The sequence below is a fragment of the Oncorhynchus masou genome, chromosome 5 (assembly GCF_036934945.1).
Source record: "Oncorhynchus masou masou isolate Uvic2021 chromosome 5, UVic_Omas_1.1, whole genome shotgun sequence".
NCBI classification, from domain to species: Eukaryota; Metazoa; Chordata; class Actinopteri; order Salmoniformes; family Salmonidae; genus Oncorhynchus; species Oncorhynchus masou.
Genome location: NC_088216.1, coordinates 39,472,576 through 39,498,244, shown reverse-complemented (window position 1 = coordinate 39,498,244; position 25,669 = coordinate 39,472,576). Strand labels below are relative to the sequence as shown.

Here is a 25,669-nt window from a genome sequence, read left to right as displayed (position 1 = left end):
TAGATAGACTCCAATATCTTCATATTTTTTTCCCCCCACTAGCAGCAGCAGGGGAAAAAGCTTTTTCACGGGTGTTTCAGTCCAAGCCTTCAGTGTGTACTAAAATAAGATATTGGAATGTTCTGTATGCAAACCTCTACCCTCTTATTATTGAATCAGTTACTACCCTGTCCACACATTTTCCTTTGTTACACAAAACCTGCTGTTATAGTCAGTTATCTGTATTTTGACAGTAGAGAGAGTTTTCAAATGGAGGGTGGTGCTGTTTGTGTCTTCTACTGTAGATTAATCAACCTTTAGGACGGCGTGTCCCTGCACAGTTGTCAGACTGTTCACATGTTCACATGTGAATGATTAACCTTCCGGTCTGCTGTTTTTGACTTGTGTGGTTACTTTGAGTTCCATGGAGTTGGCCACAGGTCCATTTCTTCTTATGGCGTCAATTGTTTGCCTTGATATGGAGATACAAATTTCCCTGGTTTGAAATTTCAAAATTATACAGTATGTGTGGTTTAGCAAAGGAAAGCAAATAAAATGTTGGAGCTACTGTATCTGATTGCCATCTTTTACATAGAAAAGTACCATGGTGCCCCATTCATCATGCCTGCTGCACTGTGTTCTAACATTTGTATTGATTACATGTTCTATTTAAGGTAAGAATGTGATAGGCAAAGTAGGACACACAATGCACAGGAAATCCTATTGAGAAACAGCAGATCACCTCCAAAAAATTAATGTGCTGTAACTTTACGACAGTAAAAGCCCTCCTCGGTGTCATGGTAACCAGATAACCCCCCAGCCCTGTGCCTGTCGTTATTCCCAATCCCATGATGCCTCCTGCCAGCTGACCGTAACCTGAGCCAGACTAAATGACGAAGCTGCCAGATGATTGGAAACCATGTGGTGCTGTGGTATTAGTTGCGAAAACCTGACCCTAGGCCACACATTGACTTGAGTCTGATTTCAATGATACTATTATTTTTGGGAGGCATAGAGGAGCAACACCACTGTCTCTGATCTCCAACTTGCTAACTACTATTTAGATTTTTATTCAAACAGATAAAGTAGTGACGTAGGCAGTGGTGTAGTTCCTCTATGCCAAAAGTGACCATTATTGAAACCAGACCCTAGTCACTGTTAGCCAAGGTCGAATTTTCAGGACTACTGTGGAATCGGGAGAGCGAGCAGCACAACAGGTCACCTTTCCGACTCCATCAGAGCGTGAGAGCGGCATTGTTGTGGTTGTCCACTTGTGGGAATTTTCCTTGCTAAATCTCAAGGGGGAACAGATTCAAGTGCCTTGTCCATTTGCACTGCATGTGATTGTACGATTTGTTTGCAAAAGGGCTGTTGATACAATTTGCACAAAGTCATGAAGCAAAGCGAAGATCAAGCTAAGTTAAGACCAAGTGAATTTATAACAAATGTTTTATGTATTCAAAGCATTTGGGAATTTCAGTGAATAGCTAAACTTCCTTTACAGTGAACAAACATGTTCTGGGTATAAAAAAAAGTGCATGCTGTACGATTTCCACTTTCAAGCCCTTAATATGTTACATTTCTTGAAATCAATTGAAATATGGTTCGATGTCAGTGGCAGTTCACATTTATTGTACCCTGTTCTCTTAAATTGACAACATACACAATGTAACAATATTTAATGTCAGTGCAAATGTTTAAGCCTATTTGGCTTATTATACAGTTGTACTTTGCCAGTACTAAGCTCAGAGGGTATCATTTAGCAGTAGTTGAAATTATCAAAGAACAGTGGGACTTTTTTTAATGTAACTTTAAATAATTATTAACCTATTTTTGAAGTAGTTGCAAAACAAATAGGAAACCATTTTAACGGGTCATGATTAGCACACGCAACATTTTTACCTTTTAACAAACACACCTGTTTACTGCTCTTTGTTAAGCTTTACATATCAGCCTCAAGGCCTTCGTCAGAGCTTTTGTCAGTGTTTTACATTTTTTGAGATTGGAGTATAAGGAAAACAAGCATATGTTACCAAATATAACAAGGTGTATTTCATAACTATTCTAATAGTGTGTACATAATATATTAAACAAGACTGTGAAACCACAATGAGGACATTGACCCGTCAAGCAAGTTTTCATAAATCATTGGGTACAGTACAAGAAAAAATGTCAGTTATCTGAAGTGGCAGCATTAACTTAATGTTCACATTTACAACATAACAATCACAGACAAACATATGTAAAGCTGTCATAAAATGAGTGCCACTTTATTTGCAATAGGCAATCACACAAGGGGCGGCAGGTTAGCCTAGTGGTTAGAGCGTTGGACTAGTAACCGGAAGGTTGCGAGTTCAAACCCCCGAGCTGACAAGGTACAAATCTGTCGTTCTGCCCCTGAACAGGCAGTTAACCCACTGTTCCCAGGCCGTCATTGAAAATAAGAATGTGTTCTTAACTGACTTGCCTGGTTAAATAAAGGTAAAATAAAATAAAAAACTTTTAAATGGATTATTCTTAACATGTAATCGAGTGTGAGTGAGTTGTTGTTGAACTGGCAATATTCAAGTTCCCACATTTAAGTAGCCATGTCCAGAGAGCTCTGTATTGCTCTCCCTTGTAAAGGTTTGCAGAGTTTCTTAGGTACAGTGGCCAGTTGTTATGACACATCTAAGCAACCATGTCCACAGAGCTGTCTGTTTTTTTCTGTAAAGGTTGACAAATGTCTTTAGTACAGTGGCCCATGTGGTTCTGTTGTCAAAGTGCACCACAGGTCAGTAAAGGTCCTTGTTTGACGTGGGGGGAGACTTGTGAATTCTTTAGTGATTATGGTTGCATCAGCCACTGTGCCTCTTAGTGATACACAGAGCCTAAATTTACCACAAAGTGTTTCCGGACAACTGAGATATGTCAATAACAAGTCTTCCCTGCTCCCCTCGCAAACAGTTTCCTACGAATAGAGAAGAATGTTAGGTAATTGTCGCTTAGCTTTTGATTGCGTGTCCAAGCAGTGACTTTCTCGAGATTTGATCTAAACGAACCAACAGAAATGCATCAAGGCTCAAGCAGCACACTTTTAGTACAGCCCTCTGAAGTGATACAATAACCAACAACTATTGGGAGAACTACATCCATTTTGGACAGGAAGAACCCCACAACCTCGTCAAAGTCCTACCGTGGCATTGAAAAGAGAGGTGGCATTGCCTTGCGTGGCAAGTTGCCACCATGACTGGATGGGAACCATGGCTTGCTGCAGGACCTTGTCTCTGTGCCACTGCTCCAGGCAGTCCAACGCTTCTGGGAAGGCCTTGCTCTCAAACTTGTTGGCAAACATGCTGTTTCTGTCGATGATCCACTTCAAATCCTCCAGACCATAGATGCAGATGTCCCTAACATAGTGGCCTGCGGAAAGACGTGCAGTAGAAAGGACATAAATATGAGATTCAGCTCAGTATCAAAGTCTATCAACTGCTGTTGCTCAAACAATGGCACCGGAAGGGATGGCTGCCGTTTTACGGGCTCCTAACCAATTGCCCAATATTATTTGATTTTTTTTTCCGCACTAACTTTTTTTGGTACATAATGTTTCTGCTACCTTCTCTTATGACCGACAAGAGATTCTGGATATCAGAACCGTGATTACTCACACCGAACTGGACAAATACTTTTTTTCTGTAATCCGTCTGACGCAAAGGATTTACTGCTGCTCCCGGACCAAGTCCAAATCTCCGACATTCGCATGAAGAGGAGACGGAGATACAGAGGCCGCAGATCTGGGTGCCTTGTGAGAATTAGTCAGCGACTGGGTAACCCGCCTCTCCCATTCGTCCTATTGGCCAACGTGCAGTCACTGGAGAATAAACTGGATGAGCTCCATTTTGAGACTATCCTGCTAAAGGGACATTTTAAACTGTAATATCTTGTTTCACTGAGTCGTGGCTGAACGACGACATGGATAATATAGTTGGCTGGGTTTTCCGTGCATCGGCAAGGCAGAACAGCTACCTCCGGTAAGACGAGTGGTGGTCTGTTTATTTGTCAATAACAGCTGGTGCAAAAAATTTTGTATTAAGGAAGTCTCAAGGTTTTGCTCGCCTGAGGTAGAGTACCTCATGATAAGCTGTAGACCACACCAACTACAGCGAGACCAATTCAAGACCGGAGATAATCGAGTCAAGACTGAGACCGGGAGGGGGACAAGAGGTCTGCGATTGAATCAAAACCGAGGACAGAACAACGTGAGTCCAATTTAAGACCATGATTGTAATTTTGTCATATCACCACCATATTAAGAGTTCAAAATGTTGAGTATTTCTGTGTTCATATTTCAGAACAACATATGGATTCTTTAGACATTCAGAATAGTGAAAAAATGCAAACTGAGGGAATTTAGAGCCACTCTACAAATTATTACTAATCCCAGCACAGTGGGGAACAATGGGCCTTTACACCTTCAGAGAAGGGCTAAGGATTTATAAAATGATTATAATAATATTATTTTCAATAATATTCTGAATTAATCTCTTCTGTTTTTGTTGGAAAGGGTTAACAATGAAAATAAAATAAAAATATCCAACCAGGATTTTTCTTTGCTGGTCTCTGGGGAGATAAATATAGGTAAGTCAGCCATTGGCTAGGCCTGCAGAAGCTAGATAAAGACATCTGCCATTCAACTGTATAAGGGTAACATTTTGGAGTGGAATCAACCAATAACATTTTGACTTAATGGGTGGGACCATTTTTACAAAAACGTATGGAAACTTCTGCCTTGAAGGCCAACAGGTCAGTGCACAATAGCAAGCAGTAGTTTCCCCACGGTCTCGCTAGCTTTTGTTGTCGGCTAGTTTGCAGCTGCTGCAGCAGGTCTTATCAAAGAGGATGTTGCTGATAATTTGATAGCGTCTCCCTTTCAACTAGAAGTTACGTTTCAAATGATCATCTGAGTGGAAGTGTTTTTATTTATTGCAGAGAGCTTGCTTTTGTTAGCCATCTCTTGGGAAAAATAACTTATGCACAGTACTAGTCAAAAGTTTGGACACCAACTAAATCCAGGGTTTTTCTTTATTTTTTTAAACTATTTTCTACATGGTTGAATAATAGTGAAGACATCAACTATGAAATGACACACATGGAATCATGTAGTAACCAAAAAAGTGTTAAGCAAATCAAAATATATTTGAGGTTCTTCAAAGTAGCCACCCTTTGCCTTGACAGCTTCGCACACTCTTGGCATTCTCTCAACCAGCTTCATGAGGTAGTCACCTGGAATGCATTTCACTTGACAGGTTTCTTGACAGGTGTCATTTTGTGGAAGTTCCTTCTTAATGCGTTGAGCCAGTCAGTTGGGTTGTGACATGGTAGGGGTGGTATACAGAAGATAGCCCTATTTGGTAAAAGACCGTGTCCATATTATGGCAAGAACAGCTCAAATAAGCAAAGAGAAACCACAGTCTGTCATTACTTTAAGTCATGAAGGTCAAGCAATCCGGAAAATTAAGAACTGTGAAAGTTTCTTCGGGTTCAGTTGCAAAACCCATCAAGCGCTTTGATGAAACTGGCTCTCATGAGGACTGTCCCAGGAAAGGAAGACCCAGAGTTACCTCTGCTGCAGAGGATAAGTTCATTAGCGTTACCAGCCTCAGAAATCTGCAATTAACTGCTCCTCAGATTGCAGCCCAAATAAATGCTTCACAGAGTTCAAGTAACACACGTCTGAACATCAACCATTCAGAGGAGACTGTGTGAATCGGGCCTTTGTTTGAATTCCTGCAAAGAAACCACTAAAGGACACCAAGAAGAAGAGACTTGCTTGGGCCAACAAACATGAGTAATTGACATTAGACAGGTGGAATCTGTCCTTTGGTCTGATGAGTCCAAAGTTGAGATCTTTTGTTCCAACCGCTGTGTCTTTGAGACGCAGAGTAGGTGAATGGATGATCTCTACATATGTGGCTCCCGCCGTGAAGCATGGAGGTTTGATTTAATTTACAACACCAGGATGAATGCCACTTCTTCAAAAAAATTCTAACAAAAAACCACGTAAGATATGGTCGTTTTCATATATTCTTAGAATGTGAGGGAATTATGTATTCTAAGGCACTGGTAACTTGGTGTGCTAAAGGTGAAATGTTTTTTTTTTGCAATGGGAAGTAATAGTTGTCAATTTTGATGAGGAAATGTTTATTGGTTGTGTTTTTGTATTCGGATTTGGCTTTTTATGTAAGTTTATGGACTGCTTATTCTTTAACAATGCCTTGGATAGCTCTTTTTTCCCTTTTCACACACATGCGGAAACCTCACCTGGCTTAACTGGTGCCTCCAGAGACTAAACCTCTCATATCATCACTCAACGCCTAGGTTTACCTCCACTGTACTCGCACCCTACCAGACCCTTCTCTGTACATTATGCCTTGAACCTATTCTACCACGCACAGAAATCTGCCCCTTTTTAATTCTCTGTCCCCAACGCACTAGATGACCAGTTGTTATTGCCTTTAGCCGTACACTTATCCTACGCTGGACGCTTCTGACTTAGAATATTTGGACAATACCTAGGTGTCTGGTTAGACTGTAATCTCTCCTTCCAGATTCACATTAAGCATCTCCAATCCAAAATTAAATCTAGAATTGGCTTCCTATCTTGCAACAAGGCATTCTTCACTCATGCTGCCAAACATACCCTCTGTCACAGTGCCATCCATTTTGTCAACAAAGCCCCATATACTACCCACCACTGCGACCTGTACGCTCTCCTTGGCTGGCCCTCGCTTCATATTCGTCGCCAAACCCTCTGGCTCCAGGTCATCTATAAGTATTTGCTCGGTAAAGCCCCACCTTAAAGCAGCTCACTTGTCACCATAGCAGCACCCACCCGTAGCAAGCGCTCCAGCAGGTATATTTCACTGGTCACCCCCAAAGCCAACTCCTCCTTTGGGCGCCTTTTCTTCTGCTGCCAATGACTGGAATGAATTGCAAAAATCACTGAAGCTGGAGACTTATATCTCCTTCACTAACTTTAAACATCAGTTGTCAGAACAGCTTACCTATCATTGCTCCTGTTTTTATTTATTTTTATTTCACCTTTATTTAACCAGTGAGGCCAGTTGACAACAAGTTCTCATTTACAACTGTGACCTGGCCAAGATAAAGCAAAGCAATGCGACACAAACAACAACACTGAGTTACACATAGAATAAGCAAAAGTTGTCAATAACACAATAGAACAAGTTTATATACAGTGTGTGCAAATAGCGTAAGGAGGTAAGGCAATAAATAGGCCATAGTAGCGAAGTAATTACAATTTGGCAATTAACACGAGGGATAGATGTGCAAGTAGAAATACTGGTGTGCAAAAAAGTAAATTAAAAACAATATGGGGATGAGATGGGTAGTTAGATGTGCTATTTACAGATGGGCTGTGTACAGCTGCTCAGATAGCTGATGCTTAAAGTTAGTGCACCTGTACATATCCCATCTGTAAATAGCCCTCCCAACTCCCAGCTCATCCCCAATGTTATTTTTTTCCTCCTTTGCACCCCAGTATCTCTACTTGCACATTCATCTTCTGCACATCTATCACTCCAGTGTTTAATTGCTAAATTGTAATTATTTCACCACTGTGGCCTATTTATTGCCTTACCTCCCTAATGTTACTACATTTGCACACACTGTATATAGACTTTTCTATTGTGTTATTGACTGTACGTTTGTTTATCCCATGTGTAACTCTATTGTTTGTGTCGCACTGCTTTGCTTTATCTTGGCCAAGTCGCAGTTGTAAATGAGAACTTGTTGTCAACTGGCCTAACTGGTTAAATAAAAATGGAAGAAAAAAAAACATCATGCTGTTTGTGACTGCTGTCTTTCCATCGGCCCTATGCAGTGGTGTAGCAGTGCCTGGAGAAGTGGATATACTCTTAAGTTTGCCAAAAAGTTTCCAAATGGCCCGCCCAGCGACATAAAGGCACCCTGTGAAAAATCATACGTTTTCATATAGATTTTTCAGATTTTTACTTTCAAAATCTAAAAAAATGTATTGAAGAAAAAACCCATTTATCGTCTAAATCCACATCAATGCTTAAACCACATCAATCTGATTGGGTGTGCCTTTCAAGCCCGATAGGTTCGCCAATGCGCAAACATGTCTATAATAAATAAGGCTCTTAAGATATTGTTTCAAGAAAGGAGTGTATATATTTAGCCTGGTGAAGCGGTTTTATGCGCTGACTGAATGGAAGATGATAATTCTGAGTTTTCTATCCCGCTGATCTCGGGAGGAAATTACGAGTCCTCACTGTCCAAGACTGAGTACAAATGTATCTGACTGACACTGAGTCCAGTACAAGACCAGTGGTGACCCGCCATTCAGGGCAGGTGGGGCACACTGATTGGACTGATCATGTCAGCATAATACATTCAAAATCATAGCTAACAAGCTAGACAAGCAGTCATCATCATGAATCACGTCGACAAACTACTGGCAAATCCTTTTCATATGAAGAGAAATGATAGATTAAACGTCTAAGTGCTCATTGGACATAAACATTACACAACAAGTTGGAAATCGCAAATTCAACATTGAGTGGTTTGGAAGGAATCAGTGGCTAACTGCAAGGGCTGCAAAGCAATCACTCGCCTGCTGTTCAGTGGAGTGGGTATATGGTCCAAGTCTGGGTTTAAGGGTCTCATTTCCAAGCATAGGTACACTGCAGCATCCACCGAGAGGCTCTTGCTGCCAAGGGAATGGCTGACAGCTTGAAATATGTTTTGGACACTACAGTGAAAATGGGTAACTTTGATAAAGCAAGGCCCCTGCACTATGCAAGGATATGGGCAATGAACACTTTTACAACATACAGAAGAACGCTTGTTATCAAGGTGCAAAGTATTGACACATTTCTTTTGAATTGAGAGACGAGCTTAAAGTTTTCTTTACTGACCATAATTTTCACTTTTGACCGCTTGCATGACGAGTTTCTCACACGGCTGGCCTATCTGGGTGATGTTTTTTCTCACCTGAATGATCTGAATCTAGGAATACATGGACTCCTCGCAACTATATTCAATGTGGGGCGGCAGGGTAGCTTAGTGGTTAGAGCGTTGGGCTAGTAACCGCAAGTTTGCAAGTTCAAATCCCCGAGCTGACAAGGTACAAATCTTTTGTTCTGCCCCTGAACAGGCAGTTAACCCACTGTTCCTAGGCCGTCATTGAAAATAAGAATGTGTTCTTAACTGACTTGCCTAGTTAAATAAAGGTAAAATAAAAAATGTGAGTTTTTGTCTGTTCAGGTGTTCGATCCTTTTGGGGTGAATAAACTTGGCCTAAGCTATCATAGTGTCGTAGGTTCTATATATCAGCGTAAGAATTCAACACAAGCAAAAACTAAAGCAGGAAGTATGAGTGACTCGCTCATTACGGAAGTGGTCAGATGATGCGGATGCTAAGCTACAGGACTGTTTTGCTAGCACAGACTGGATGTTAAGGGATTCATCCGCTGGCATTGAGGAGTATACCATATAAATCGCCTGCTTCATCAATAAGTGCATCAATGACGTCATCCCCACAGTGACCGTACGTATCATATCCCAACCAGAAGCCATGGATCACAGGCAACATCACAACCAAGCTAAAGGCTAGAGATGCCACTTACAAGAAGCGGGACACTAATCCTGACGCTTGTAAGAAATCCTGCTATGCCCTCAGATGAACCATCAAACAGGTAAAGCGTCAAGGCTCTGACACTCGTCGGCTTGCAAACTGTTACGGATTAGAGGGAAGCCCAGCCATGAGCTTCCCAGTGATGCGAGCCTACCAGACAAGTTAAATGCCTTTTATGCTTACTTCAAGGCAAGCAACACTGTAGCATGCATGAGAGCACCAGCTGTTCCGGAGGACTGTGATCACACTCCGTAGCCAATGGCAAGAAGGTGGTATGAAGGCCCGATGTCCACAGGTGGGGGTTGTGCTTACAGCTCAACACCGTGCAGGACGTTTGGCATTTGCCAGAGAACACCAAGATTGGCAAATTCGCCACCGGCGCCCTGTGTTCTTCACAGATGAAAGCAGGTTCACACTGAGCACGTGACAGAGTCTGGAGACGCCGTGGAGAACGTTCTGCTGCCTTCAACATCCTCCAGCATGACCGGTTTGGCGGTGGGTCAGTCATGGTGTGGGGTGGCATTTCTTTGGGGGGCCTCACAGCCCTCAATGTGCTCGCCAGAGGTAGCCTGACTGCCATTAGGTATCGAGATGAGATCATCAGACCCCTTGTGAGACCATATACTGGTGTGGTTGGCCCTGGGTTCCTCCTAATGCAAGACAATGCTAGACCTCATGTGGCTGGAGCGTGTCAGCAGTTCCTGCAAGAGGAAGGCATTGATGCTATGGACTGGACCTTCCGTTCCCCAGACCTGAATCCAATTGAGCACATCTGGGACATTATGTCTCGCTCCATCCACCAACGCCACATTGCACCACAGACTGTCCAGGAGTTGGCGGATGCTTTTATCCAGGTCTGGGAAGAGATCCCTCAGGAGACCATCCGCCACCTCATCAGGAACATGCCCAGGCGTTGTAGGGAGGTCATACAGGCAGGTGGAGGCCACACACATTACTGAGCCTCATTTTGACTTGTTTTAACCTCTACGATATAGGGGGCGCTATTTACATTTTTGGATGAAAAACGTTCCCATTTTAAACAATATATTTTGTCACGAAAAGATGCTCAACTATGCATATAATTGACAGCTTTGGAAAGAAGACACTGACGTTTCCAAAACTGCAAAGATATTATCTGTGAGTGCCACAGAACTGATGTTACAGGCGAAACCCAGATAAAAATCCAATCAGGAAGTGCCGCAGTTTTTGAAACCGCCTCATGCCAATGACTCCTTATGGCTGTGAATGAGCTACGAATGAGCTTACGTTTTCCCCAAGGTGTCTACAGCATTGTGACATCTTTTTAGGCATTTCCCTTGAAGAATGGCTGTAAGAGACCATATATGGCATGTGGTCACATGGTGTCTCCCGCAGAACCTTGCGTAAAATACTGAGGTAGCCATTTTTCCAATCGCTTCTTATGAGAAACCGACTGCCTTGATGGATATATTATCGAATACATATGTTAAAAACACCTTGAGGAAGGATCCGAAACAACGTTTGCCGTGTTTCTGTCGATATTATGGAGCAAATTTTGAAAAAAGTTTGCCTTTATAGTTGAAGTATTTTTCGGTCGATTTCTCAGCCAAGCAGAATGAACAAACGGGAGCTATTTCGCCTACAAAAATAATATTTTTGGGAAAAAAGGAACATTTGCTATCTAACATGGAGTCTCCTGAGTGAAAGCATCTGAAGTTCTTCAAAGGTAAATGATTTAATTTGGTTGCTTTTCTTATTTTCGTGAAAATGTTGCCTGCTGCCAGCAGAGCCTAGCATAGCATTATGCCATGATAAACTTACACAAATGCTTGTCTAGCGTTGGCTGTCACGCATATTTTGAAAATCTGAGATGACAGTGTTGTTAACAAAAGGCTAAGCTTGTGTTTGAATATATTTATTTAATTTCATTTGCGATTTTCATGAATAGGAAAAGTTGCGTTATGGTAATGCGCTTGAGGCTATGATTACGCTCCCGGATACGGGATTGCTAGTCGCAAGAAGTTAAGTACATTACATCAAAGTTGGATCAGCCTGTAGTGTGGTTTTCCACTTTAATTTTGAGTGTGACTCCAAATCCAGACCTCCATGGGTTGATAAATTTGATTTCCATTGATAATTTTTGTGTGATTTTGTTAGCACATTCAACTATGTAAAGAAAAAAGTATTTAATAAGAATATTTAATTCATTCAGATCTAGGATGTGTTATTTTAGCGTTCCCTTTATTTTTTTGAGCAGTGTGTGTATATGTGTGTATATATATATATATATATATATATATATATATATATATATATATATATATATATATATATATATATACACACACATACACAGCCAAAGTCAAGTTTACATACACCTTAGCCAAATACATTTAAATTCGGTTTTTCCACAATTCCTGACATTTAATCCTAGTAAAAATTATCTGTCTTAGGTCAGTTAGTATCACCACTTTATTTTAAGAATGTGAAATGTCAGAATGAGAGAAGAATAATTTATTTCAGCTTTTATTTCTTTCATCACATTCCAGTAGGTCAGAAGTTTACATACACTCAATTAATATTTGGTAGCATTGCCTTTTAATTTGTTTTACTTGGGTCAAATGTTTCTGGTAGCCTTCCACAAGCTTCCCACAATAAGTTGGGTGAATTCTGGCCCATTCCTCCTGACAGAGCTGGTGTCACTGAGTCAGGTTTGTAGGCCTCCTTGCTCGCACACGCTTTTTCAGTTCTGCCCACAAATGTTCTATGGGATTGAGGTCAATACCTTGACTTTGTTGTCCTTAAGCCATTTTGCCACAACTTTGGAAGTATGCTTGGGGTCATTGTTCATTTGGTAGACCCATTTGTGACCAAGCTTTAACTTCCTGACTGATGTCTTGATGTTGCTTCAATATATCCACATAATTTTCTCTCCTCGTGATGCCATCTATTTTGTGAAGTACACCAGTCCCTCCTGCAGCAAAGCACCCCCACAACATGATGCTGCCACCACCGTGCTTCACGGTTTGGATGGTGTTCTTTGGCTTGCAAGCCTCCCGCTTTTTTCTTCCAAACATAAAAGTGGTCAACTATATTGAATAGTTCTATTTTTGTTTCATCAGACCAGAGGACATTTCTCCAAAAAGTATAATCTTTGTCCCCATGTGCAGTTGCAAACTGTAGACTGGCTTTTTTTTATGGCGGTTTTGGACCAGTGGCTGCTTCCTTGCTGAGTGGCCTTTTAGGTTATGTTGATATAGGACTCATTTTACTGTGGCTATAGATACTTTTGTACCTGTTTCCTCCAGCATCTTCACAAGGTCCTTGGCTGTTGTTCCTGGAGTGATTTGCATTTTTTGCTCATTTCCAGGAGACAGAACGCGTCTCCTTCCTGAGCGGTATGATTTTTGCATGGTCCCATGGTGTTTATACTTGCGTACTATTGTTTGTACAGATGAACGTGGTACTTTCAGGTGTTTGGAAATTGCTCCCAAAGATGAACCAGACTTGTGGAGGTCTACAATTTTTTTCTGAGGTCTTGGCTGAATTCTTTAGATTTTCCCATGATGTCAAGCAAAGAGGCACTGAGTTTGAAGGTAGGCCTTGAAATACATCCACAGGTACACCTCCATTTGACTCATGATGTCAATTAGCCTATCAGAAGCTTCTAAAGCCATGACCTCATTTTCTGGAATTCTTTAGACTGGAGCTTTGGCCTTTGTGGGTTCGATTACAGGCTCAAAATGGCCAGAAACAAAGACCTTTCTTCTGAAACTCGTCAGTCTAGTAATTAAGGCTATTCCATGCGAGAAATTGCCAAGAAACTGAAGATCTCGTACAACATTGTGTATTACTCCCTTCACAGAACAGTGCAGACTGGCTATAACCAGAATAGAAAGAGTGGGAGGCCCTGGTGCACAACTGAGCAAGATGACAAGTACATTTGAGTGTTAAGAGTTCCTCTGTCCAGTATCTTTTCTTTTTATTGGACAGTCTGAGATATGGCTTTTTCTTTGGAACTCTGCTTAGACGGCCAGCATCGCTGAGTCGCCTCTTCACTGTTGACGTTGAGACTGGTGTTTTGCGGGTACTATTTAATAAAGCTGCCAGTTGGGGACTTGTCTGTTTCTCAAACTAAACACTCTAATGTACTTGTCTTCTCGTGTACATATTACCTCCGTTACTTCGACTAACCTGTACCCCTGCACCTTGACTCGGTACCGGTACCCCCTGCATATAGCCTCATTTTATTGTTGCTTTATTAAACTTTAGTTTATTTAGTAAATATTTTCTTAACCATTGTTTGGTTAAGAGCTTTTCAGTAAGCACCTGTTGTATTCGGCAAATGTGACATACGATTTTGATTTGTGTGAACAGTTTGCTTCCTAATCAGAAGACTAATCTGGAATCAAAGAGCAAAACATGCCCTAGACAAGTGAGTTCAAGAGTAGAAACTGACTTTGACCGGGATAGGGAGTTGTTGTACCTTTGCATCCATTGTGTACAGTCCCCTCTTGATCCCTCCATTTGATTGTCCGGATCTCGCCACCCCAGCCGCCTCCTACATGACTTCCTGGCGCTTCTAGGAGCAGATAATCGATTCAAAACAATTTAATTCTCACTTTTCATTATAGAATCTCACGTGTCACTTGCAGTGCCTTCAAAGTTTTCATACCCCTTGACTTATTCCACATTCTGTTGTTACACCCTGAATTCAAAATTGATTACTTTTTTTCTCTCACCCGTCTACTCACAATATCCCAGAATGACAAAGTGAAAACATGTATTTTGAATTTTTTTGTTAATTTATTTAAAATGAAATACAGAAATATCTCATTTACGTATGTCAATACTTTGTAGAAACACCTTTTGGCAGCGATTACAGCTGAAAGTCTTTCTGGGTAAGTCTCTAAGAGCTTTCCACACCTGGACTGTACAACAGTTGCCCATTATTCTTTTCAAAATTCAAGCTCGTCAAATTGGTTGTTGATCATTGCGAAGCCATTTTCAGGTCCAGACATTGATTTTTCAAATCGATTTAAGTCAAATGTTACTCAGCCACTCTGGTAAGCAACGCCAGTGTAGATTTGACCTTGTGTGTTAGCTTATTGTCCTGATGAAAGGTGAATTCATCTCCTAGTGTCTGGTGGAAAGCAGACTGAACCAGGTTTTCCTGTAGGATTCTGCCTGTGCTTAGCTCCGTTCTGTTGATTTTTTTTAATCATGAATAACCCGTAGTCCTTAACGATTACAAGCGGGGGGGTTGTTGAATCTGTGTTTTGAAATGAATTGCTCGACTGTGGGACCTTACAATTATCTGTATGTGTGGGGTACTTTCATTCAAAAGTCCTATTATATACTATTATTGCAAACAGTAAGTCCATGCAATGTATTGTGTTGTTAAGCAAATTTGGAATCCTGAATGTATTTAGGCTTGCCATAACAAAGGGGTGGAATATTTGACTTATTTTTCCTAGCCACTGTGCTTCTGCATTTCTTTCTCTTTGGGGTTTTAGGCTGGTTATCTGTAAAGCACTTTGACAACTGCTGATGTAAAAAGGGCTTCATAAAATACATGTCATTGAGCTACGCTGGTTTACTTCAAACAATGTGGGCATGTTGAACCCATTCCTTTTAAGTTTCAAGGCTAGAAGTAATCTTTGAACACCCCAAATAAATGTACTGTAAGTCAGCCTTTCACGAACTCAGTTACTAGGCCACCAGGATTTATCGATTAAGCATAGCCATTTCGTCTCCTAGGTTTTTGCTTTTGGATACATTTCAAATTGTAAAGGTTGTGTGTGGCATAGCTATGCACTCATGGAAAGATTGTAGATGTCTTATCTGTTTTCCTCACGGATTTAACATTGATATAAGCTCAGTTACAGAGATTACAAGTTGCTTTTTATGTGCTGTTTGTAAACTTGTACTTTACCTTTAATGTGATTGAGCGTCACCCAGTAGTGCTCATCTGGGCTGAATGCGTCCTTGGACCACTCTAGCAGGTCTCTGGACACATGACTCCTCAGTACAAACTCCACAAAGGTCCTGGTTAGTGCGTAGTAGGCTGTACCAAAGTACATCTGAAGCCTGTGGGGCGGAGCACCTTTCTTTGGGCCTCCGCGCTTGGGGGCCACGTGGGAGCCCCTGACTTCTCTGTACTGCAGCTGAGTCCGGTGCCTCATAGCCGCAGGCTGCTTGATGCCCGGGGTCATGTTCCTGTCCCTCCACTCCTTGCTCTGCATGTAGCGCACCAGCTCCAGGTTGCTCTTTACAGGGAAGTCCTGGCCGCACAAGTTGAGCACCTTCCTCCAGGGCACAGGCGATGCCGCCAGGTCCCTCATGCAGTTGATGTCGGCCTGCAGCCGTGAGAACCCGGCATAGGTCACCATCTCGCTGTGGCTGGCCAGGAACACATTGGGAAAGCAGCTCACAAGGCTTTCCACGGCTTCCCTGTACTCCCGCGGAGCCTTGGCGTCCACGTGGATACAGTAGACATTCTGCGGCATGTAGATGGCCCGAAGCAGGCGCACCAACAGCTCCAGCTCCTTGTGGACAGTGAGGATGAAGGCCAGAGGGTAGTCTTCCTCCTCCCGGCTCAGCGGGCTGGTGATGAAGTGAAGCTCCCTCACCAGACGGGAGCAGTCCCGGTCCCCACCTCGACTTCCCATACTCAGAAGATAGCTCTCCACCTGGCAGTCATGGCGTTGCCATGCTGTTGAGCCCTTGGTGCTGGGGAGGAAAGCTTGGCAGTACTTAGAGAATGGCCTGCAGCCCAGGGGCCCACTCTGACCCTGGGGATCTGTGCCAGCCATGGCCTTCAGGTAGATGACTGCGCAGATGAGCATGCATATTCCCAGGCAGAACAGGAAACTGCACTTTGCGCCTTCCAGCTGGAGCATAATAGTCCAGCACTGGACGGACACCACACAATCACCGGCAGCAAAAGACCAGGGTGAGGCTGTACTGTAAAATGACAAAGCCAGACTTCAGACATTAAAAGTATTTTAAAGACTCATACCCTTCCATACTTTTGATGGAAGATTATTGAAAAATAACCAAAATTATCTGCAATGTTTTACAACCGTAAGAATGTTTCCTCATTGCAATTCATATGGGGATTCTTTCTAGAGATGTTTAAAAACCCAGCACACAGCAAAGATGAGTAGCTTTTTATGGAGTGCTTATTAATCCGATCACAACAGATGATACAAGTGAGTAGAGAGGAAATACTTAGATAATGCTGCTAGATGGACTGATGAAGCTGGCTCAGGAAATTGAAGAAATGAATCATTAAGCAATGCAAGAGACAGACTCCTAGACATCAGAATAGAAATGCACATTTGAATTTTGAACCTAGCCATGCAAACAAGGTTTGTTTTTTTGCAGTATACAGGTTTCGAAATATGGAAATGCTCAAGCTCCTAGATACACAATACCCTGGATCTAAATAGGATCACACAGCCATAATTAACATCATACATTTTCTTAATCACTTGTAAATCAAAGTAGGTCTACCTGTTGTTCCTGCTAACAGATTGATTATATTTTGTAAGAAGTGAGCTACACTGCTTTGCTCATTCACTGCACTACCACTGGTGGAGAATCAATAAGAATCCAGTTGCTCTTATAACACCCTCTGCAGTTGCCTGATAGCACACTAGAGAGACTTATTCACCAGAGACTTGCTAGAACCCGATAATCAGTGGCAGCCTGTTAAAGAGATTTGGACATTGGGCTTGTTATGTGAATATGTAATGAAATCCCAAGGGTCTCCCACATCAACTACAAGGGCCATTGTGACATCAAGGAAAAAAACAAACAAGATTTGTCTATGCAGTAATTATGTCAACAGACAGGTAAAGTTGAATAGAACCCCCAGGGATTTATCTCATTCTTGGCTTACTGATTCTGAGAGAGCCGTCTTGTTTGCTTATGGCAAACTGCCATTGATTTATTGTTTGTAGTTAATGGGAGACTTTTTCACGAGAAATGAAACAGTCAACTGGCATTGTTTATTTAGAAACTAAGCAAACTATGTGTGGATAGCAGTGTATCATCCAGTGTGCAAGATTTAAAAAACAAATGTGAACCACCTGTTGCCATTATTAGTTGGATTAAACACTGCTAGTTCTCATGGAGCCATGCTTTTATTTTATCACCTGTTTAATGGATTGAGTAATTAACCAGATATTCCATCACTCTTAGGCATTTGTAATTGAAAGCTCATTGTGGGAATGTTTAATTCCACACACATCATTGCATACTACCCTCAGCAACATTTTGATTCAGGGCAAATACAATCTACCGTTACCTCTAAGTGTTACACGCACACAGAGGATAAGGCTATCCAGTTACCTTAATTGCAGTTGAACCCAGGGTCATTTTGCTGAAGAATAGGTTAAACATTAAGCGCCTTAACAAAAAATGGCGAGCCGGAACCAACAGGGAGTCAAGCCTGGCACACGCAGGGAGCTGGAGCCATGGGTTGTCAAGGGATGGGCTGGTGGAGCTGATGCTGCTGCAGTTTGCTGTACGTTGCTTTTGTTGTGGTTGTCTCAGGGCGGCGGGTGGCTCGCAAGGTCGTTGTACTCCGCATCCGTCTCTTTTGAGCGTGTGCGTGTGCCTGCGTGTGTCATTTCTTGCTCTCACGTCTGTGGCTGAGGCGCTCCCACTGCATCCCACCTGAGATGAGGGCCGGCCCTGCCTGGTAAGGGTGGATTCTCTCTCATTTGGCGCACACACACACCCATATACAAGCACTGGCAACCTTTCCAGACAGTCTCCTACCACCTTTAAAATGATCTTCAACTGCCTCGCTTAATTTTTTTTCTCTCCATCTCTCACCCCGTATTGCTATTTCTCTCTCTCTCCTTTCCCAATTTTAGATTTAACACAAAAGCTAAAAATAAAAAAAATCTTTCTTCCAATGTCAGATTTGCAGCAGTCCTAGCATGGATTATGGATCTTATCCTCGACTCCTCTCTCTCTCTGCCTCTCTCACTCCCTCTCTCCTGGGAGAGTTCTCAGATGGTTCTGCTGCTGTGGCTGGTTTAGTGCTGTGCAGAGTAGAGTGCCGCCGGAGGCAGTGACAGCCTCAGCCAGTGTTTTGTTTGCTGCCTTGTCAGCGACTGAGATTAGTTCTTGTTGTGTTAACACGGCCACATGGCCAGAGGTCACATTGAGCTGACACCAGGACACAATAGGTCCCCCTGCTGGTGGGCTTTTGTCTTTGTGTGGCCGAGTGTGACGTTATGAGTGTGTGTGTATATGAACATGAGTGTGCACGTGAGCGTTTGTCACTCATTAATGAAAATAAACATTCACTAGTAATGCACAGGTCTGTTTTTATGAAAGAAGGGGGGGGGGAAAGAACACAACATAACCTGTTGATTTGAGTAGAAAAGTTATTTTTCCCTCCATTATTCCACAATTTTTCTTTTAGCCTGCCAAATTATGGATATAATGGCCTCCCCTCTTAACACTTCCTGTTGAATGAGGAAGCGCTCGGTTTTTGTTTGGAAAGTGTATTGGAAAGTTGGAAAGCAGTTGGCATCAGTTTCTGGGTCTACTTATCTCTTTCCAGTGATCCTGCTGACCAAGGATGGGTCTGAGGAGCTATTTGGCATCGCAGCTAGCCTAGCTGCTAGCTAGCTGCATATCAAGCTAGCAAGGTTTTCTTGAACGCAGCCCTCAACGAGGTTAGCCATTGTGGCTGGGACTGCGGATTGTCCCGGGTTTGTGGCTGTCTAGATCCCTGCTGTTGTTTTCAATCTTCCCTGTGACCTGCCCTGTCTGGAACTGAGAGTAGTAACAGCGTAACATATGTTGCTAGCTACCATGGCAAGACCAAAGCAGGCGGGAGTACCATTGAGGACAGTGGTGTCTCTATCACACGTGAAGGATCTTTTAATTGAACAAAAGAGACCTACAAGCAGTTGTTACAAGAAAATAGCTTCAAGTGTTTTGTCCAAATTCTCGTGGATTTTATCAATAAAAGAATGGATGACCTGACCAGAGATTTCCAGGACCTGAAGAACAGTTTGCAGTTTTCCCAGGGTCAGCTCGATGAGTTGAAACAAGAGAATGGCAAGATGACAGCAATCTGTAAGTCATTGAGAGAGGACATCAGTTCTGTGTGTGTATTCATGATAACAATGACCGATAATCTGATTTATCTCGAGGGACAATCAAGGCGGAACAACATAGTTGTGGATGGAATCACCACATGAGACCTGGACAGAGTCTGAGGATAAAGTGAGGAAAATGATCTCTGAGAAATTGAAGATGGACCACAGGTAGATTGAGGTGGAGCGTGCACACATGACTGGAGAACCCTCCACCGACCCAGGTGATAGGCCCAGGCCAATAGTGCTCAAGTTCCTGAAGTTCAAGAACAAGGTTGCTGTTCTGGAAAGAGCCAAGAAAGTATATCTTCCTCTACGAGGACTATCCTGAAACTGAGCACCAGAAGAGGAAAGAACTGATCCCTGCCATGAAAGCTGCCAGAGCGCGTGGGGACATTGCGTACATCCACTATGACAGACTCATTGTCCACCCACCCTCCCAGAAGCATGGAATGGATGAGCGAGCTAATCATATGGTTTGTAGCCTCAACTCCGCAGCGCGCGCACACACCAATTGATTAATGGACTGCTGAATGTATTTTTTTTATTTTGCTTTGTCTGCTCTTTTCAGTATTATGTCTTTCGCTGATAAGCTACCCAGGAAAAGGCTGAAAATAGCCCATATTAATATACAGTGGGGCAAAAAAAGTATTTAGTCAGCCACCAATTGTGCAAGTTCTCCCACTTAAAAATATGGGAGAGGCCTGTAATTTTCATCATAGGTACACTTCAACTATGACGGACAAAATGCGGGGGAAAAATCCAGAAACTCACATTGTATGATTGTTAATGAATTTATTTGCAAATTATGGTGGAAATAAGTATTTGGTCAATAACAAAAGTTTATCTCAATACTTTGTTATATACCCTTTGTTGGCAATGACAGAGGTCAAAGGTTTTCTGTAAGTCTTCGCAAGGTTTTCACACACTGTTGCTGGTATTTTGGCCCAGTCCTCCATGCAGATCTCCACTTGAGCAGTGATGTTTTGGGGCTGTTGCTGGGCAACATGGACTTTCAACTCCCTCCAAAGATGTTATATGGGGTTGAGAGCTGGAGACTGGATAGGCCACTCCAGGACCTTGAAATGCTTCTTACGAAGCCACTCCTTCATTGCCCATGCGGTGTGTTTGGGATCATTGTCATGCTGAAAGACCCAGCCACGTTTCATATTCAATGACCTTGTTGATGGAAGGAGGTTTTCACTCAAAATCTCACGACACATGGCCCCATTCATTCTTTCCTTTACAGGGATCAGTCGTCCTGGTCCCTTTGCAGAAAAACAGCCCCAAAGCATGATGTCTCCACCCCCATGCTTCACAGTAGGTATGGTGTTCTTTGGATGCTACTCAGCATTCTTTGTCCTCCAAACACGACAAGTTGAGTTTTTACCAAAATGTTCTATTTTGGTTTTCGTCTTTTGTCCTCGTCTTGTCCCGTATATGTATATGTGTGTGTGTGTGTGTATATATATCTCTTTCTTCGCATACCTTTTTATATATATATTTTTATTTTCCATAAACTCATCTTCAAAACACTTCTGCAACCTGCCTCACCAATTTATATTTATAAAAAAAAGAAAGTATTATTTACCTCAAATCTGTAATCCTCCATAGAAGCTAGCCAGAAGCTAGCCGGAAGCTAATCCAGAAGCTAGCTTGAAGCTAATCCAGAAGCAATCCAGAAGCTAATCCAGAAGCTAGCCAGAAGTTAATCCAAAAGCTAGCCAGAAGCTAATCCAGAAGCTAGCCTGAAGCTAATCAGAAGATACTCATTAGCTAGTTAGCTTCTTTACTGGCTAATTGTTAGTATTCAGCTAACCACGGTTTAGCTCGAAAATCTATCCCCAGTTTTGTACGGCTCGGACCAGAACATACCGGACCTATATTTCTCTCCATGTCCCTGGATTTCAACCGCTAACACTGGGCATTTATACCTGGATCTCGCAGCTAGCTAGCTGCTATCCGGCTTTTGTCGATTCCGGAGCAAACATCAATTATTCCGGAGCAAGCCAGCTGAAGAGTTCCATCAATCACTCCTGGGCTACAATCACCTATCCGAACCCGTTTTACTGCCAACGCAGAGCCCCACCGGGCCTTCACAACTGGACTACCAACGTTATCTACCCGAGGGAGTTATCCGGCTGGCTCCTCCGTTGCGACGTTACCTGAACGCCCATCTGCGGTCCGCTAACCGTTAGCAGCTGATAGGTCTATTCAGATAGCTGTCTTATCGGACAATTAATTTTTTTCTTTTATTTTTTTCCTTGGGCCTCTATAACTATCTCTTTTTGTGTGTGTGTGTGTGTGTGAGAATTGTATTCATCCCCTCTACCACACGGAACCCCACTAATCCTACCGACGGAAACGCACGAGGTGGCTAATAACAGACCTCCATCCTATGCAAGCTTGCTACCGATGGTCCGGCTAGCTGTCTAAATCGCTGTGACCCAACCAACCTCACTACTCACTGGACCCTTTTGATCACTCGACTAAGCATGCCTCTCCTTAATGTCAATATGCCTTGTCCATTGCTGTTCTGGTTAGTGGTTATTGGCTTATTTCACTGTAGAGCCTCTGGGCCTGCTCACTATACCTTATCCAACCTATTAGTTCCACCACCCAGACAAGCAATGACATATCCTGGTTTCAATGATGTTTCTAGAGACAATATCTCTCTCATCATCACTCAATGCCTAGGTTTACCTCCACTGTATTCACATCCTACCATATCTTTGTCTGTACATTATACTTGAAGCTATTTTATCGCCCCCAGAAACCTCCTTTTACTCTCTGTTCCAGACGTTCTAGACGACCAATTATTATTGCTTTTAGCCATACCCTTATCCTACTCCTCCAGCGATGTAGAGGTGAATCCAGGCCCTGCAGTGCCTAGCTCCACTCCTATTCCCCAGGCGCTCTCTTTTGATGACTTCTGTAACCGTAATAGCCTTGGTTTCATGCATGTTAACATTAAAGCCTCCTCCCTAAGTTTGTTATATTCACTGATTTAGCACACTCTGCCAACCTGGATGTTCTTGCTGTGTGAATCCTGGCTTAGGAAGACCACCAAAAATTCTAGAATTTTCATCCCAAACTACAACATTTTCAGACAAGAAAGAACTGCCAAAGGGGGCAGTGTTGCAATCTACTGCAAAGAGAGCCTGCAGAGTTCTGTCCTACTATCTAGGTCTGTACCCAAACAATTTGAACTTCTACTTTTAAAAATCCACCTCTCTAAAAACAAGTCTCTCACCGTTGCCGCCTGCTATAGACCACCCTCTGTCCCCAGCTGTGCTCTGGACACCATATGTGAACTGATTGCCCCCCATCTATCTTCAGAGCTCGTGCTGCTAGGCGACCTAAACTGGAACATGCTTAACATCCTACAATCTAAGCTTGATGCCCTCAATCTCACACAAATTATCAATGAACCTACCCGGTACCTCCCCAAAGCCTTAAACACAAGCACTCTCATAGATATCATCTTAACCAACTTGCCCTCTAAATACACCTCTGCTGTCTTCAACCAATATCTCAGCAATCACTGCCTCATTGCCTGCATCTGTAATGGGTCAGCGGTCAAACGACCTCCACTCATCACTGTCAAACGCTCCCTGAAACACTTCAGCGAGCAGGCCTTTCTAATCGACCTGGCCGGGGTATCCTGGAAGGATATTGATCTCATCCCGTCAGTAGAGGATGCCTGTTTTTTTTTTAAATGCCTTCCTAACCATCTTAAATAAGCATGCCCCATTCAAGAAATTTAGAACCAGGAACAGATATAGCCCTTGGTTCTCCCCAGACCTGACTGCCCTTAACCAACACAAAAACATCCTATGGCATTCTGCATTAGCATCGAACAGCCCCCGTGATATGCAGCTGTTCAGGAAGCTAGAAACCATTATACACAGGCAGTTAGAAAAGCCAAGGCTAGCTTTTTCAAACAGAAATGTACATCCTGTAGTACTAACTCAAAAAAGTTCTGGGATACTGTAAAGTCCATGGAGAATAAGAACACCTCCTCCCAGCTGCCCACTGCACTGAAGATAGGAAACACTGTCACCACTGATAAATCCACCATAATTGAAAATTTCAATAAGCATTTTTCTACGGCTGGCCATGCTTTCCACCTGGCTACTCCTACCCCGGTCAACAGCACAGCAACTCGCCCAAGCCTTCCCCATTTCTCCTTCTCCCAAATCCAGTCAGCTGATGTTCTGAAAGAGCTGCAAAATCTGGACCCCTACAAATCAGCCGGGCTAGACAATCTGGACCCTTTCTTTCTAAAATTGTTGCCACCCCTATTACTAGCTTGTTCAACCTCTCTTTCGTGTCGTCTAAGATTCAAAAAGATTGGAAAGCAGCTGCGGTCATCCCCCTCTTCAAAGGGGGGGACACTCTTGACCCAAACTGCTACAGACCTATATCTATCCTACCATGCCTTTCTAAGGTCTTCGAAAGCCAAGTCAACAAGCAGATTACCGACCATTTCGAATCTCACCATACCTTCTCTGCTATGCAATCTGGTTTCAGAGCTGGTCATGGGGGCACCTCAGCCACGCTCAAGGTCCTAAACGATATCTTAACCGCCATCGATAAGAAACATTACTGTGCAGCCGTATTCATTGATCTGGCCAAGGCTTTCGACTCTGTCAGTCACCACATTTTCATCGGCAGACTTGACAGCCTTGCTTTCTCAAATGATTGCCTCGCCTGGTTCACCAACTACTTCTCTGATCGAGTTCAGTGTGTCAAATCGGAGGGTCTGCTGTCTGGACCTCTGGCAGTCTCTATGGGGGTGCCACAGGGTTCAATTCTTGGACCGACTCTTCTCTGTATACATCAATGATGTCGCTCTTGCTGCTGGTGAGTCTCTGATCCACCTCTATGCAGACGACACCATTCTGTATACTTCTGGCCCTTCTTTGGACACTGTGTTAACAACCCTCCGGGCAAGCTTCAATGCCATACAACTCTCCTTCCTGGCCTCCAATTGCTCTTAAATACAAGTAAAACTAAATGCTCTTCAACCGATCGCTGCCTGCACCTGCCCGCCTGTCCAACATCACTACTCTGGATGGCTCTGACAACTACAAATACCTAGGTGTCTGGTTAGACTGTAAACTCCTTCCAGACCCACATCAAGCATCTCCAATCCAAAGTTAAAACTAGAATTGGCTTCCTATTTCACAACAAAGCATCCTTCACTCATGCTGCCAAACATACCCTTGTAAAACTGACCATCTTATCAATCCTCAACTTCTTTGGCGATGTCATTTACAAAATAGCCTCCAATACCCTACTCAACAAATTGGATGGAGTCTATCACAGTGCAATCTGTTTTGTCACCAAAGCCCCACCATTGCGACCTGTACGCTCTCGTTGGCTGGCCCTCACTTCATACTCGTCGCCAAACCCACTGGCTCCATGTCATCTACAAGACCCTGCTAGGTAAAGTCCCCCCTTATCTCAGCTCGCTGGTCACCATAGCATCACCCACCTGTAGCACGCGCTCCAGCAGGTATATCTCTCTGGTCACCCCCAAAACCAATTCTTTCTTTGGCCGCCTCTCCTTCCAGTTCTCTGCTGCCAATGACTGGAACGAACTACAAAAATCTCTGAAACTGGAAACACTTATCTCCCTCACTAGCTTTAAGCACCAACTGTCAGAGCAGCTCACAGACTACTGCACCTGTACATAGCCCACCTATAATTTAGCTCATACAACTACCTCTTTCCCTACTGTATTTATTTTGCTCCTAGAGTCACAACAGGTTAAAGAAGTTGTTACAGGTCTGTGAGAGCCAGAAATCTTGCTTGTTTGTAGGTGACCAAATCCACCATAATTTGCAAATAAATTAATTAAAAATCCTACAATGTGATTTTCTGGATATTTTGTCTGTCATAGTTGAAGTGTACCTATGCT

At 42.9% G+C, this 25,669-nt stretch overlaps 2 protein-coding genes across 3 annotated transcripts in view; one reads left to right on the top strand and one right to left on the bottom strand.

Moving 5' to 3' along the window:
* LOC135539566 (replication termination factor 2-like) overlaps positions 1–25,669 on the top strand; it is a 44,399-nt gene that overhangs the window by 5,798 nt on the left and 12,932 nt on the right. The window lies entirely within an intron of this gene.
* Positions 1,406–16,518, bottom strand: LOC135539565 (beta-1,3-galactosyl-O-glycosyl-glycoprotein beta-1,6-N-acetylglucosaminyltransferase 7-like). The gene is made up of 3 exons (XM_064965512.1): positions 15,552–16,518; positions 14,103–14,198; positions 1,406–3,381 (listed from the first exon to the last, which is right to left on the bottom strand). The coding sequence occupies exons 1-3, from the start codon at positions 16,516–16,518 to the stop codon at positions 3,143–3,145; spliced, it is 1,302 nt and encodes a 433-aa protein (XP_064821584.1). The 3' UTR covers positions 1,406–3,142.

Excerpts from the sequence above, each read along its gene's own strand:
- LOC135539565 (XM_064965512.1), bottom strand. The coding sequence starts at position 16,518 with ATGCTCCAGCTGGAAGGCGCAAAGTGCAGTTTCCTGTTCTGCCTGGGA. Across the intron at positions 14,199-15,551 it reads GACGCTCAATCACATTAAAG|AAGCGCCAGGAAGTCATGTA; the intron begins GTAAAGTACAAG and ends ATCTGCTCCTAG. Across the intron at positions 3,382-14,102 it reads TGTACACAATGGATGCAAAG|GCCACTATGTTAGGGACATC; the intron begins GTACAACAACTC and ends GTCTTTCCGCAG.